The sequence below is a fragment of the Metopolophium dirhodum genome, chromosome 8 (genome assembly GCF_019925205.1).
Source record: "Metopolophium dirhodum isolate CAU chromosome 8, ASM1992520v1, whole genome shotgun sequence".
Taxonomy (NCBI): Eukaryota; Metazoa; Arthropoda; class Insecta; order Hemiptera; family Aphididae; genus Metopolophium; species Metopolophium dirhodum.
The window spans coordinates 23,252,137-23,269,468 of NC_083567.1; the positions used below are offsets into that span (position 1 = coordinate 23,252,137).

Below are 17,332 nucleotides of genomic sequence, written 5' to 3' on the forward strand. Positions count from 1 at the left end.
TAATAATATCGTTGTCTAGGTTCATTTCATCAAAAAGACGAATTATTGTATAACCTAGTTGTAAAATCATAAAATTATCAATTATAATAATAAATGTTCAACAATTTAATACAAGGGTCCTCGCTTCTCATAAGTGGTTCCATACCATTTAAAAACAGCAAAATACAAAAATACGGTAAACGGAAAACTGGTACCTACGGTGTTTATAGTTTATACATGCGGAATCAGGGGCTAAAATACCGTGTCCCCTGAAAATCAAAGTGTGTCCCCTGAATGACAAATGTATGTCCCAAGTTATAAAACGTGTTTTTAGTATTTTTAACAATAACAAACATTAAACGTTTAATATTTTAATTTACTAGTTACCTATTCTGTTGACTTAAGTTTACCTACTTATTTTATTTCTATATTATGGACAAGTTTGTTATAAAAAAAAAGAAGAAATGCTAATGGGTCAATTCAAAGTAATTAGGTATCTGCCTTAGTATAAAATAACTAAACAAGAAGGTACATAAAATATTTAAATTATTCTATGCTGTGTCTATTGAAACTTGAAAGACAATATTTTTTACTTTAATATCTACTGAAAAATTAACTAGTAAGATCATCGTAATTTATAGAATATTGTCATAATATTATATAATTAGGTATAGGTACTATTTAATTTTATAAATATGTATTGTTGTTTATTTTAAGTCTAAAATAAGTTAAAATATTAAAAAAAAATGAAAGTACTAAACCGATTATTACTGATTATATAACTACGCCTATGGCCACCACAGGTTAATTTTTGCTATAGAATACTGTCAAAGCCCAAAAGTAACAGTTCAATTAATAGGTGTGTGGTGTGTCCCCTGAAGTCAGATGTATTTTAGGCCCTGTGCGGAATACTGGTACGATCCTCAAGGTAGTCAAAACTTTTATGAAAAAAAATGAATGATATATGAACAATTGTTTTTAATTTAATTTTACCGACAATCGATGGGAAACCACGAGTGACTTTGTGAGTGAAAAGAATCGATTTAATACCTACCAATATGAAATAATTACGGTACGATAAGTATACGATAAGATAGTTAGATACGATAGATATCAATTAATCAATAAATGTCATGAACTATTATATACCAATATTAAGTTCTCACTATACTTCACATTATTTCACATTCATTCGCAATAGTGGATTGAGTACTTACTATTTTTCACTAACAAAAATTATACCCAATACGTGTCATATAATGGACAATTTTAAAAGTCAAAGAGACAGTGAGTTAATAATACATAAGAAATATTCTTATATGGTTTTGAGGAAGAATGAAAATTGTATAATTCGGAAACGCACACAACACATACATTTTAAATTTCCGGGAAAAGTAACAACTAATTTGATAAAACTGGTACGTTAAAATGCTATTTTATTATCATACATTTTTATTTATGCATTTTCGGAACTCACTTAAATTCCAGTACATAAATTATTCAAATTAAATTCCATATAACACAGTTAACAACAAAATAGAGGAGATAATTGTTGTTAAGTAAAATTTTGAAAAGTACCAGTATTCCGTGTTTTTTTTATCTCTTTTGTTATAAACTCTATGAACCATACCATTATTTCGACATTCCAAAAATAGATAGGTAGTCACCATATTTTTTATTTGTTTATTTTACGCAGTAAGACCTTCAGTAAGTTGAAATTCCAACAAAATAATAATTTATATGAAAACAGGAGTATAACACATTTTATGGTCGTTATACTCATTAATATATTAATCTATCGTAAAGTTGGTACCTTACAAAAACAACTTTTAAGTCAGTGGACTAATAATGAGTAATTTATTTTACTAGGTATTATAGTCATTAGTACAACAGTAGGTTAAATTAATTTTTGCCAAACAAATTACATTAGAAAATTCAATAAATGTCAATGACATTTTATTCGTAGGTAGGGTAAAAGGGATTGATAATGTAATACCAGGCTCCTGGTATTTTGTTACAGTAACAGTTGAAGAATATTAAAAATACATGTGCACGATTTTTATTTACAACCATTTAAAGTTAAAACGTTGACAAATTGCATCTAATCGGGCTATCGCTTCGCTCAGAATCTAAAAGACTGCTAGAAAGCCAATAGTAAAATTTAATTTTTACGAGGGTTTGAAGTTATACATTATAGGATGAATTCACCTGTATAAATGAACAAACTCTCGCACAACGATTATTTTATTTTGTTGTTATTCAAAAACTACTATAACCGTAGATACTAAATTTACACCATGTTTATTATATCACTTTATATACTGGATAACTTTTTCAACATAATTTGACTAGTTTTAAGCTGTTTACGGACATTATCAATATTCAATTTTTTTAGTTTTTTGATTCTGAGCGGAGCAATGAATGTATTGATTTTACAATGATGTGTGTTTTTTATTTTTATTATTTTCATTTGTGTCTATCGTCATCTATTAGGACTGTGAAAATGCTAAGATTTTCTTCAACAGCATCTTTTTTGATAGGAAAGTGAATCAAATTGGTGCAATAAGGAGGTCAACATTTAAAATGCTGGTACTCGTGTCGTATATGCTGTCTACCAATAAAATCATATCTACAAAAATCTAAGCATACGTATCGTATGCTATCTACCAAATAAATCATATATAAAAATCTACAAACTTAAGTTACTAACCTGTTCAATGCCTGTTGGTTCACAGTTGTCCTATTTTAAATAGCCTGTTTGTTAACAGTTGTTCACATATTTTTTATTTTTTTACATCTTGTAAAAAACATTCAAATACATTTTTTTTTGGATATTGAAAATCAATTGTCACAGTTTCTTTTTATAAGTACATATTTAAAGTTCAAATCTTGACATAATGCGTAAAAATCTCGAACATGTGCAAATTGTTTTGAGTTAGAAAATTATAAATTTTTTTCTTCTTAAATCTATGATATTAAAATGTAATACAAGATTCCTTATAAGGTTATCTACCTTTATCAAAAAAAAAAAATGTCTAAGAAAGTCAAATTCAATTTTTATGAGCGTTTGAAGTTCAAATTTTAACAACAATATATTGACTTGTATTTTTGTTATTATTTTAGGTATTAAAACCCGTTTTCTATATGAATAAAATAAAATAAAATAGGTACATAACATTTTACATCAGTTTGGTTCCAAAATCCATATACCGCGATGTGTGCACGTTATTTCGTTAGCAGCATGCTCGTCGCTCTCTTATTTAATTGCAGTCTTTTTTTTTTCGTATAAATGGTTAAATATTAAATAACAATTAATTTATCAATTATCGTTAATTCATATTGGCACAGAATATGCGTAAGATTTTAAATTTTATAAATTTTATCTTTTTTTAACATACCTACATTAACGCACATTTTTAACCAAGCCTATACTTTAAAGTTGACAGTCCTAACTCCTAAGCCTGTATAAAATCGAGAAGGAAAATGTGCGTAATTAAACGGGAACCAATTCGGCTCAACTTAATAAAATACCTTTTTTAAACGGGAATCAACTCGGCACCAGCCGAGGAGAGATAGGGCGGAACAAGTCCCGCCCATCTCCTTATTGTGGACCAATGCCATTGTTAATGAATGCAAGCTCTCATGACTTTCTGGTCTATAGGGCATATCAAAGTTCGACAAATTATTGATTTTAATAAACGATGCTGCGGGGGGTTGAGCCACGTGTAAAAACAGTTCGGCCCCCGTGTAATGATGCCACGGGGAAGAAAAAGGATAAATGAAAAGGTAAATTCAAAGCAGAATACATGTTTTCATACGCTTTGTCTCGCGTTTTTTTGGTTTTTATAACTGTCGCTACTTTTTATTATGTTTCATAAACACTAGTGTTGTCTACACTCTAAATATTGATCCAAAAATGATTCAATATAATCACCGCGTCATTTATAAACCTTTTTAACAATACATTTATGGACGTAATATTATAGTAAAGTTACAGTTCAAGTTAATATTATAAACATATTATAACTCAGGTTTAGAAAATGTAATAAATATACTAAAATAATCTGTTTCACAAGATTCAGTTGCCTTTCATGACGCGATACTGATCATTAGAAATTAGTATTGCACAAAGTAGAAACGGTTTCTAAATGACCGATAACACATTTTGATTTATAAGTTATGCTGAAACAAGTGTACACACATTCAGAACTTGTTTAATTTGATGCATCAGTCATGGTTGATTAAGAGTTTAACTGACGCCGAAGTTTTGAGCTTTAAGCTCACCAATGACATACTGACCGACCAATGTGTTTCGTCATTTCATGTGCCTATGTCATTGTCCTATTGTAAATATTACTCAGTAGAAAGTATAGGCAGGTTCGCTGAGCAAGTTCTGTGAGTGCTAGTGTTTGCCATATTTTCTAATGGCGTGCGGGGCATTGAGGACGTAATTAAAATCTCTGGAATTTATATAGACCTCGAAAAAGAGTTCACTTAATATGCCTTATCATACATCAATGTATTACAGTGTAGGTATATAGTATAATATTGATCTGGCTCGATCAACATTATTCATTTAAAATCATTTTATGCTTGAAATATATTGAGTATTATTATTCGTGTTTATTTAATTTCAACAAATACAAATTATATAATATTATTACAAAATATGAGTACATGACGATCTATTGAGTTGAATATTTCCATTTTTGGTACAATTCATACCATTTTTGGTTTATATTACAGATTCGGTATTCAGCCATGCGTAGCAGATATGCAGGTGCATTTTCTCATTAGGGTGGAGGAACATTATCTGTAGATATTGAAAATGAACATATATATTTTTGATTTTTAAAATTTCTAAGATAGTATAAACTTTAATACAACAGTAGTTTTTAAAACTCACCTCTACAACATTCGCATTTTTTGGTTAAACCTGTACTAGATATTCTACAACGCCATTGGTCCGTTTGTTGAAAAAACCTGCATTTCGTTTGACACTTAAGTTTGCAAGTAGCGATATCGCCATCTCCATCTGAAGCCTTAACCCAGGGAATCGTGCATTTTTTGTCTCTACTGTCATCACGAGAATTATACGGTCCAGGAGTATCAGTGCAATTCACATACGCCAACGTAAATAAAATTAAAAAAATTAATTCGGGATTATTTATGAGATACATTTCACTTATTTGTTTTGAGTAATAGATACTTAAACTGTTTTATTTTAAATAAAAATTAGTAGATAATTAATTTAGTACCTAGATAATAGTATTAAAAAACCATATGTACTGTTAATAGTAATGAATATAATGACTGGCTACTGCGTGCTCAGTTTTATACCGTTCAATTAAAGTGAGTAAGTACACAAAGATTCCCAAATTTTTTATTTTTATGATGATTTACTATTGTTTTGACAATTACAATGAAAAAATAAACAAATTTTTACATTTTATTGGTCTATAATAATAGGTATTTATTGTTCATTCGAGCAAGAAATTAAATAATAAATTGTATAACATTTGTTTTATGTCATGACATTTATAGCGAATATTATGTTGTTTTAGATGTTTTTGGTGCAACGTATTTATTTATTTTCGTACAGTAAATAATTGTAATCAATCATAAAAGTGTTAAACTGAAAAATATATTTTAATATTTATTTAATATTTGTAGGACAAAGCTCTTTTATAGGTATTTTAATAAATTATAATAGTTGTAAATTTTAATAATATCGTTGTCTAGGTTCATTTCATCAAAAAGATGAATTATTGTATAACCTAGTTGTAAAATCATAAAATTATCAATTATAATAATAAATGTTCAACAATTTAATACAAGGGTCCTCGCTTCTCATAAGTGGTTCCATACCATTTAAAAACAGCAAAATACAAAAATACGGTAAACGGAAAACTGGTACGGTGTTTATAGTTTATACAGGCGGAATCAGGGGCTAAAATACCGTGTCCCCTGAAAATCAAAGTGTGTCCCCTGAATGACAAATGTATGTCCCAAGTTATAAAACGTGTTTTTAGTATTTTTAACAATAACAAACATTAAACGTTTAATATTTTAATTTACTAGTTACCTATTCTGTTGACTTAAGTTTACCTACTTATTTTATTTCTATACTATGGACAAGTTTGTTATAAAAAAAAAAGAAGAAATGCTAATGGGTCAATTCAAAGTAATTAGGTATCTGCCTTAGTATAAAATAACTAAACAAGAAGGTACATAAAATATTTAAATTATTCTATGCTGTGTCTATTGAAACTTGAAAGACAATATTTTTTACTTTAATATCTACTGAAAAGTTAACTAGTAAGATCATCGTAATTTATAGAATATTGTCATAATATTATATAATTAGGTATAGGTACTATTTAATTTTATAAATATGTATTGTTGTTTATTTTAAGTCTAAAATAAGTTAAAATATTAAAAAAAAATGAAAGTACTAAACCGATTATTACTGATTATATAACTACGCCTATGGCCACCACAGGTTTAATTTTTGCTATAGTATACTGTCAAAGCCCAAAAGTAACAGTTCAATTAATAGGTGTGTGGTGTGTCCCCTGAAGTCAGATGTATTTTAGGCCCTGTGCGGAATACTGGTACGATCCTCAAGGTAGTCAAAACTTTTATGAAAAAAAATGAATGATATATGAACAATTGTTTTTAATTTAATTTTACCGACAATCGATGGGAAACCACGATTGACTTTGTGAGTGAAAAGAATCGATTAAATACCTACCAATATGAAATAATTACGGTACGATAAGTATACGATAAGATAGTTAGATACGATAGATATCAATTAATCAATAAATGTCATGAACTATTATATACCAATATTAAGTTCTCACTATACTTCACATTATTTCACATTCATTCGCAATAGTGGATTGAGTACTTACTATTTTTCACTAACAAAAATTATACCCAATACGTGTCATATAATGGACAATTTTAAAAGTCAAAGAGACAGTGAGTTAATAATACATAAGAAATATTCTTATATGGTTTTGAGGAAGAATGAAAATTGTATAATTCGGAAACGCACACAACACATACATTTTAAATTTCCGGGAAAAGTAACAACTAATTTGATAAAACTGGTACGTTAAAATGCTATTTTATTATCATACATTTTTATTTATGCATTTTCGGAACTCACTTAAATTCCAGTACATAAATTATTCAAATTAAATTCCATATAACACAGTTAACAACAAAATAGAGGAGATAATTGTTGTTAAGTAAAATTTTGAAAAGTACCAGTATTCCGTGTTTTTTTTATCTCTTTTGTTATAAACTCTATGAACCATACCATTATTTCGACATTCCAAAAATAGATAGGTAGTCACCATATTTTTTATTTGTTTATTTTACGCAGTAAGACCTTCAGTAAGTTGAAATTCCAACAAAATAATAATTTATATGAAAACAGGAGTATAACACATTTTATGGTCGTTATACTCATTAATATATTAATCTATCGTAAAGTTGGTACCTTACAAAAACAACTTTTAAGTCAGTGGACTAATAATGAGTAATTTATTTTACTAGGTATTATAGTCATTAGTACAACAGTAGGTTAAATTAATTTTTGCCAAACAAATTACATTAGAAAATTCAATAAATGTCAATGACATTTTATTCGTAGGTAGGGTAAAAGGGATTGATAATGTAATACCAGGCTCCTGGTATTTTGTTACAGTAACAGTTGAAGAATATTAAAAATACATGTGCACGATTTTTATTTACAACCATTTAAAGTTAAAACGTTGACAAATTGCATCTAATCGGGCTATCGCTTCGCTCAGAATCTAAAAGACTGCTAGAAAGCCAATAGTAAAATTTAATTTTTACGAGGGTTTGAAGTTATACATTATAGGATGAATTCACCTGTATAAATGAACAAACTCTCGCACAACGATTATTTTATTTTGTTGTTATTCAAAAACTACTATAACCGTAGATACTAAATTTACACCATGTTTATTATATCACTTTATATACTGGATAACTTTTTCAACATAATTTGACTAGTTTTAAGCTGTTTACGGACATTATCAATATTCAATTTTTTTAGTTTTTTGATTCTGAGCGGAGCAATGAATGTATTGATTTTACAATGATGTGTGTTTTTTATTTTTATTATTTTCATTTGTGTCTATCGTCATCTATTAGGACTGTGAAAATGCTAAGATTTTCTTCAACAGCATCTTTTTTGATAGGAAAGTGAATCAAATTGGTGCAATAAGGAGGTCAACATTTAAAATGCTGGTACTCGTGTCGTATATGCTGTCTACCAATAAAATCATATCTACAAAAATCTAAGCATACGTATCGTATGCTATCTACCAAATAAATCATATATAAAAATCTACAAACTTAAGTTACTAACCTGTTCAATGCCTGTTGGTTCACAGTTGTCCTATTTTAAATAGCCTGTTTGTTAACAGTTGTTCACATATTTTTTATTTTTTTACATCTTGTAAAAAACATTCAAATACATTTTTTTTTGGATATTGAAAATCAATTGTCACAGTTTCTTTTTATAAGTACATATTTAAAGTTCAAATCTTGACATAATGCGTAAAAACCTCGAACATGTGCAAATTGTTTTGAGTTAGAAAATTATAAATTTTTTTCTTCTTAAATCTATGATATTAAAATGTAATACAAGATTCCTTATAAGATTATCTACCTTTATCAAAAAAAAAAAATGTCTAAGAAAGTCAAATTCAATTTTTATGAGCGTTTGAAGTTCAAATTTTAACAACAATATATTTACTTGTATTTTTGTTATTATTTTAGGTATTAAAACCCGTTTTCTATATGAATAAAATAAAAATAAAATAGGTACATAACATTTTACATCAGTTTGGTTCCAAAATCCATATACCGCGATGTGTGCACGTTATTTCGTTAGCAGCATGCTCGTCGCTCTCTTATTTAATTGCAGTCTTTTTTTTTTCGTATAAATGGTTAAATATTAAATAACAATTAATTTATCAATTATCGTTAATTCATATTGGCACAGAATATGCGTAAGATTTTAAATTTTATATATTTTATCTTTTTTTAACATACCTACATTAACGCACATTTTTAACCAAGCCTATACTTTAAAGTTGACAGTCCTAACTCCTAAGCCTGTATAAAATCGAGAAGGAAAATGTGCGTAATTAAACGGGAACCAATTTGGCTCAACTTAATAAAATACCTTTTTTAAACGGGAATCAACTCGGCACCAGCCGAGGAGAGATAGGGCGGAACAAGTCCCGCCCATCCCCTTATTGTGGACCAATGCCATTGTTAATGAATGCAAGCTCTCATGACTTTCTGGTCTATAGGGCATATCAAAGTTCGACAAATTATTGATTTTAATAAACGATGCTGCGGGGGGTTGAGCCACGTGTAAAAACAGTTCGGCCCCCGTGTAATGATGCCACGGGGAAGAAAAAGGATAAATGAAAAGGTAAATTCAAAGCAGAATACATGTTTTCATACGCTTTGTCTCGCGTTTTTTTGGTTTTTATAACTGTCGCTACTTTTTATTATGTTTCATAAACACTAGTGTTGTCTACACTCTAAATATTGATCCAAAAATGATTCAATATAATCACCGCGTCATTTATAAACCTTTTTAACAATACATTTATGGACGTAATATTATAGTAAAGTTACAGTTCAAGTTAATATTATAAACATATTATAACTCAGGTTTAGAAAATGTAATAAATATACTAAAATAATCTGTTTCACAAGATTCAGTTGCCTTTCATGACGCGATACTGATCATTAGAAATTAGTATTGCACAAAGTAGAAACGGTTTCTAAATGACCGATAACACATTTTGATTTATAAGTTATGCTGAAACAAGTGTACACACATTCAGAACTTGTTTAATTTGATGCATCAGTCATGGTTGATTAAGAGTTTAACTGACGCCGAAGTTTTGAGCTTTAAGCTCACCAATGACATACTGACCGACCAATGTGTTTCGTCATTTCATGTGCCTATGTCATTGTCCTATTGTAAATATCACTCAGTAGAAAGTATAGGCAGGTTCGCTGAGCAAGTTCTGCGAGTGCTAGTGTGTCGATGGCCGATGGCTGGGTGGGTCTAACCAGATAATATATACCTATATTAAAGTATATATATGAAATTATTAATAAGGTACATACCTACTAATAAATAAGTGGTTACAACCTAAAAATTGTGCTCTTGTAAATTGTATAATGTATAGAACACTAACCCATATTTTCTAATGGCGTGCGGGGCATTGAGGACGTAATTAAAATCTCTGGAATTTATATAGACCTCGAAAAAGAGTTCACTTAATATGCCTTATCATACATCAATGTATTACAGTGTAGGTATATAGTATAATATTGATCTGGCTCGATCAACATTATTCATTTAAAATCATTTTATGCTTGAAATATATTGAGTATTATTATTCGTGTTTATTTAATTTCAACAAATACAAATTATATAATATTATTACAAAATATGAGTACATGACGATCTATTGAGTTGAATATTTCCATTTTTGGTACAATTCATACCATTTTTGGTTTATATTACAGATTCGGTATTCAGCCATGCGTAGCAGATATGCAGGTGCATTTTCTCATTAGGGTGGAGGAACATTATCTGTAGATATTGAAAATGAACATATATATTTTTGATTTTTAAAATTTCTAAGATAGTATAAACTTTAATACAACAGTAGTTTTTAAAACTCACCTCTACAACATTCGCATTTTTTGGTTAAACCTGTACTAGATATTCTACAACGCCATTGGTCCGTTTGTTGAAAAAACCTGCATTTCGTTTGACACTTAAGTTTGCAAGTAGCGATATCGCCATCTCCATCTGAAGCCTTAACCCAGGGAATCGTGCATTTTTTGTCTCTACTGTCATCACGAGAATTATACGGTCCGGGAGTATCAGTGCAATTCACATACGCCAACGTAAATAAAATTAAAAAAATTAATTCGGGATTATTTATGAGATACATTTCACTTATTTGTTTTGAGTAATAGATACTTAAACTGTTTTATTTTAAATAAAAATTAGTAGATAATTAATTTAGTACCTAGATAATAGTATTAAAAAACCATATGTACTGTTAATAGTAATGAATATAATGACTGGCTACTGCGTGCTCAGTTTTATACCGTTCAATTAAAGTGAGTAAGTACACAAAGATTCCCAAATTTTTTATTTTTATGATGATTTACTATTGTTTTGACAATTACAATGAAAAAATAAACAAATTTTTACATTTTATTGGTCTATAATAATAGGTATTTATTGTTCATTCGAGCAAGAAATTAAATAATAAATTGTATAACATTTGTTTTATGTCATGACATTTATAGCGAATATTATGTTGTTTTAGATGTTTTTGGTGCAACGTATTTATTTATTTTCGTACAGTAAATAATTGTAATCAATCATAAAAGTGTTAAACTGAAAAATATATTTTAATATTTATTTAATATTTGTAGGACAAAGCTCTTTTATAGGTATTTTAATAAATTATAATAGTTGTAAATTTTAATAATATCGTTGTCTAGGTTCATTTCATCAAAAAGACGAATTATTGTATAACCTAGTTGTAAAATCATAAAATTATCAATTATAATAATAAATGTTCAACAATTTAATACAAGGGTCCTCGCTTCTCATAAGTGGTTCCATACCATTTAAAAACAGCAAAATACAAAAATACGGTAAACGGAAAACTGGTACCTACGGTGTTTATAGTTTATACATGCGGAATCAGGGGCTAAAATACCGTGTCCCCTGAAAATCAAAGTGTGTCCCCTGAATGACAAATGTATGTCCCAAGTTATAAAACGTGTTTTTAGTATTTTTAACAATAACAAACATTAAACGTTTAATATTTTAATTTACTAGTTACCTATTCTGTTGACTTAAGTTTACCTACTTATTTTATTTCTATATTATGGACAAGTTTGTTATAAAAAAAAAGAAGAAATGCTAATGGGTCAATTCAAAGTAATTAGGTATCTGCCTTAGTATAAAATAACTAAACAAGAAGGTACATAAAATATTTAAATTATTCTATGCTGTGTCTATTGAAACTTGAAAGACAATATTTTTTACTTTAATATCTACTGAAAAATTAACTAGTAAGATCATCGTAATTTATAGAATATTGTCATAATATTATATAATTAGGTATAGGTACTATTTAATTTTATAAATATGTATTGTTGTTTATTTTAAGTCTAAAATAAGTTAAAATATTAAAAAAAAATGAAAGTACTAAACCGATTATTACTGATTATATAACTACGCCTATGGCCACCACAGGTTAATTTTTGCTATAGAATACTGTCAAAGCCCAAAAGTAACAGTTCAATTAATAGGTGTGTGGTGTGTCCCCTGAAGTCAGATGTATTTTAGGCCCTGTGCGGAATACTGGTACGATCCTCAAGGTAGTCAAAACTTTTATGAAAAAAAATGAATGATATATGAACAATTGTTTTTAATTTAATTTTACCGACAATCGATGGGAAACCACGAGTGACTTTGTGAGTGAAAAGAATCGATTAAATACCTACCAATATGAAATAATTACGGTACGATAAGTATACGATAAGATACTTAGATACGATAGATATCAATTAATCAATAAATGTCATGAACTATTATATACCAATATTAAGTTCTCACTATACTTCACATTATTTCACATTCATTCGCAATAGTGGATTGAGTACTTACTATTTTTCACTAACAAAAATTATACCCAATACGTGTCATATAATGGACAATTTTAAAAGTCAAAGAGACAGTGAGTTAATAATACATAAGAAATATTCTTATATGGTTTTGAGGAAGAATGAAAATTGTATAATTCGGAAACGCACACAACACATACATTTTAAATTTCCGGGAAAAATAACAACTAATTTGATAAAACTGGTACGTTTAAATGCTATTTTATTATCATACATTTTTATTTATGCATTTACGGAACTCACTTTAATTCCAGAACATAAATTATTGAAATATGCTTTTGTGGTATCACCCGTATTAGACAATACGCGGTAAACCAACTATAGGCCTTACCCTTGTATTCTCTAGTTAATGACACTCTCTAATGTTAATTAGTATGGCACTGATAACTCGTTGAGGTATGCGCTTGTCAATTCTTAGTTCGTTCCTATCTAGTTGAAATGACTCAAAGATTACATATACCTTGGCACTATTCAGTTTAATAAAACTTCATTGAAACATAGTACGTATATCCCGGTGCTGTTCCTATAAAAGGTAAGAACGTAAGAATGACTAAAATAATGTTTAACTCGGGTTTTCAGGTCGGAAACACTTTTATTGTATTGAAACTAACATAAATAAAACACTTAGCAAATTCAGATCACCTACCACGTACTACGATCGGCATTTCAAACGCACGCCGTAACTACGTCCTCGCCGAATCACTCAGCGACAACGGGGCCCCTGTGCCTGCGAGTACGTCGCGCGTCGGTGTTATATAGAAAATATTATTACCGCCCCAGCACATATTGCTTCGCTGGCCTGACCTATGTCAATAATTTACAATTTAAAATACTCCCACCTATATTACAAATATATTAAATAATATTATTTTGATGACTGTCGGCAATATATGACAGTCCCCGTTGTTTTTTGGAAAAAATGCCCTCATTTTTAATGCTATGGCTACATAAAAATGTCTTATTACTACATTAAATACCAAACTTATTTTATTACTATGTTACTGTCTCGGCTTATTCGCGTCGTTGAATATAAAATTATGCTTAAATGTTAATTTAACCTTACTACTTTAATAATTAATTATATAATACGTGCCTAAAAAAAAATATGAATATAAGGTTATAAAAATGTATTGATTGGTCCTTTTGTGGAAAAATGTTTTCTTAGAGATTTTTTTTATTTATTGATCTTGAGCCCGGCAGCTGAGGCCATTAGCTATTTTTGATTGGGCACCCGTAGGTATCTGCCATGCCTGGGTGGGGGATGGCGACACTTGTTCTCCGGACACCGTGACTTGTCCGAAGAAAAAAGCCGCCCATGGCCTAGGAATCGAACTCAGGTCGACTGCGTCGCAGCCGACGCCTTAGTCCGCTCGGCCACTCCGTCCCCCTTTCTTAGAGATTGTTCACAGTTTGAAGTATAATATTTTTATTTCGACAAATTGCAATAAATTTTTGTTGTTTTTCTATGGTATTTTATTCTTTGATTCTGTGGTAGTTAATTCTTCTTCTCTTCTCGTATTTCATAAGGTAAGTATTTGAATATTATCTTGCTTGTTTTCGTTTTGTCGAATTTGATTTGTAATTTTTATTCTTATATCTTTCGGCCATCAGTGGCCCATGGCGGTGCCCTCATCATATAGTCGTACACAACAACCGAAACGAAATATCAGTGTCGTGAAAACGGATAAAAGATGACACCGAACACGAGGTTGGTGTGGTTGCGTGAAAAATTTTCGTCGTGGACAGTGTTGCAATTTGCAGGTCCGGGACGTAATGGAGAATGATGGTTGATGATGAATCAGTAGAAATATCGAATGAAAGAACGTTGGCGGTCGGAGCGGTCTGCTGGTCTCCGACGGTGGCTTGTTGAGTGGTAGGTAAAAGGTATTACATGTTATAAAATCTTGAAGAAAGTTAAATTTGTACAGTTATATTAAATCTTGTGTTTTTTGTTTTAAGTAATATTCAGAAAAAATATTCAAGGGACTTGATAAAATTTATAAGATTTTCGAAACCTTCCCGGTTTTCTTTAATTAATTACAGTGGTTGAAATGTCGATTTGTCTGTTTTAAATTTAATTTCACACGGTTCTACGTGTGCGCATCCTATGTCTAAAGGGTCTGAGGTGAATAAACGCATGAATTTGTTTATTGGTGTTTGTGTCTTTATACGTGTTCATAGCTAAATTCGTTAGGTATTTTTATTATTGTACCTTATTTATCCGTTACTTCTGTTATTTTTGTTACTATTATTTTTTCTTTATTAATAATTTTATTGTGTGAATTAATATTTTTATTTCGTATTTATCGCGTTTAATCGTATTTAATTCAGTGGCAATTGCTATAACAATTTTTCTTGGTATATTACTATAGGTATTGGAGAGATTGTATAATATGACTTCGTCATCACTATTTAATAATGTTGTTTCTAGAGTTATATTTTTATTATTTTGTAGGCGCTCAGTTGGTTTTATTATATATTGTATTTGCTTGTCTTGCATTTTTTTTTTTTTTTTTTTTATTAATGATAAGGCTTCAACAACTAAGGATATTAGCCTGCAGAAGGTTATAACAATGAAAAATTATAAATATTTACAACTTATTGTTTAAATGTGTATAATAAAAAAATTTGTATATAGCTTCTGTGTTTTCTTCGCTGAGGGCAAGTCGGAGAGAAGATGAATTTTTGAATATTTTCCGAGCTACGGCGTATTTTGGACATCTAGTGACAATGTGGTCGATCGACAGGTCCACGTTGCATGCGTCACATTGTGGAGCAGGTTCCTTGGTGATGAGGAATGAGTGGGTGAGATGAGTGTGGCCTATTCTGGCGCGGGTTATAATGACCTCATCCCTTCTTTTGAGGTTACAGGAGAAGTTCCATTTTTTTATAGAGGGCTTGATATTTCTCAGTTTATTTGAAAGAGGGACGCTGGTCCATTTTGTTTGCCATGTGTCAGAGATTTTGGTGTTAATAATGTCGAGCAACTCTGAGGATGTAGTTAGGTTTATTTTTAAGGCATTATGAGGAAGTGTGGCTTCATTTGCGGATTTATCTGCTCTTTCATTGCCAGAAATGCCGACGTGAGAGGGGACCCACATGAAAGAGAAAGTTTTGTTAGAGATAGATATCAGTTTTTGGATGTGTTGTACTAGTTCATTCTTGGAGTATGGATTCGAGATAGATATTAAAGCACTCAGAGAGTCACCTATGATGGTGAAAGAATCCGAACTTGAGGAGGAGGCGATTTTCAGTGCTTCAAAGATGGCGTAAGTTTCTGCTGTGTAGATATTAGTGCTAGGAGGGAGAGAGAATTTATGATTTTCATGACCTATGATTGTTGCAAAGCCCACTCCATTAGAATTTTTGGATGCATCAGTGTATATGTGTGTGCTGCTGGAGTATTGTTGGGACATTATTTCCGAGAAGAGATTGCGGATGATAGTGCTGTCAGTGGAGTGTTTGCAGTAGTTGGTGAGTTGAGTGTTGATATTCGGAGACCACAGCCAAGGGGGCGACGGATGTTGTACTTTGCTCAATGTTTGAGTTTGAAGGCCGAGGTTATCACTGATAATTTTGAAATATTCAAAAATAGTTTTCCTGTTGTTGGCTGAGTTGTGGGAGAGAGGATTATGGAGTATCTTACTGGCTATATGATTGGGCATACTTTTGATTCTTGACATGAATTTAAGTATCTGGGTATGACGTCTAAGTTCAAGAGGCAGTTCACCAGCATTACACAAGATACTATCTACCGGGCTAGTCCTAAAAGCACCAGTTGCCAGATGTATACCTTGATTGTGTATAGGGTTAATGGTGTTGAGAGCATTACTTTTTGCGGAATTGTAGATTATAGCACCGTAGTCGATTACCGAGAGAATAAGAGACTTGTAGATTCTGAGAAGGCTTTTTGTCTCAGATCCCCTGTATTGTTTCCGAGTGTTTTTATAATTTTCATTCTTGATAAACAGTCTGCTTTGAGTTTTTTCAAGTGCGGGCGCCAGCTTAGTTTATCATCAAACGTGAGACCCAGAATTCGAATATTGCTGGTAAATGTCAGAGGGGTATTCATGAAAGTGATAAGAGGTAGAGGGTCTTTTCTCCTTATATTGAAGATGATGCATTGAGTTTTAGAGGGAGAAAACGAAAAACCTGATTCTGTTGACCATTTGGTGAGGGCGTTCAGTGACAGTTGAAGGAAATGTGAGGTTGTTTCGATGTGAGACCCACTGCAGTAAATATTGCAATCGTCGGCGAAAAGAGTGTATTTCACGGGTTTAGGGAGACTCTTACAGATGTCATTTTTGGCGACTAAGAAAAGAGTCACGCTAAGCGCAGATCCTTGAGGCAGTCCATTAACAATATCATGAGAGGAAGATAGGTGGTTATTGATTTTTACACAAAACTTACGATTGGCTAGAAAATTTTTTATAAATTCTAGGAGGTTTCCGTTGAGGTCCCAACTGTGAAGTAATGATAGCACTCTGTTTTTCCATACCGTATCATATGCTTTTTTTATGTCAAGGGCTATTGTAATAAGGTGCTGGTTGCTCCTAAAGGA

At 30.6% G+C, this 17,332-nt stretch overlaps 1 protein-coding gene and 2 long non-coding RNA genes across 3 annotated transcripts; all 3 read right to left on the reverse strand.

Annotated features, from left to right (window-relative positions):
- Nucleotides 1–4,580: 4,580 nt before the first annotated feature.
- LOC132950619 (uncharacterized) lies at nucleotides 4,581–5,467 on the reverse strand. Its single transcript, XR_009665227.1, has 2 exons — nucleotides 4,886–5,467; nucleotides 4,581–4,792 (listed from the first exon to the last, which is right to left on the reverse strand). It is a non-coding gene; the product is annotated as an uncharacterized LOC132950619 (long non-coding RNA).
- Nucleotides 5,468–10,436: 4,969 nt separating this feature from the next.
- Nucleotides 10,437–11,323, reverse strand: LOC132950552 (uncharacterized). Its single transcript, XR_009665220.1, has 2 exons — nucleotides 10,742–11,323; nucleotides 10,437–10,648 (listed from the first exon to the last, which is right to left on the reverse strand). It is a non-coding gene; the product is annotated as an uncharacterized LOC132950552 (long non-coding RNA).
- A 3,627-nt stretch (nucleotides 11,324–14,950) lies between these two features.
- On the reverse strand, nucleotides 14,951–16,509 carry LOC132951230 (uncharacterized). The gene has a single exon (XM_061023013.1). It carries the CDS (start codon nucleotides 16,452–16,454, stop codon nucleotides 15,363–15,365), a length of 1,092 nt encoding a protein of 363 aa, XP_060878996.1. The 5' UTR covers nucleotides 16,455–16,509; the 3' UTR covers nucleotides 14,951–15,362.
- Between the last annotated feature and the right edge of the window lie 823 nt (nucleotides 16,510–17,332).

What these genes read in the sequence shown, in the direction of transcription:
- LOC132951230 (XM_061023013.1), bottom strand. Translation starts at nt 16,454, where the DNA reads ATGTCAAGAATCAAAAGTATGCCCAATCATATAGCCAGTAAGATACTC.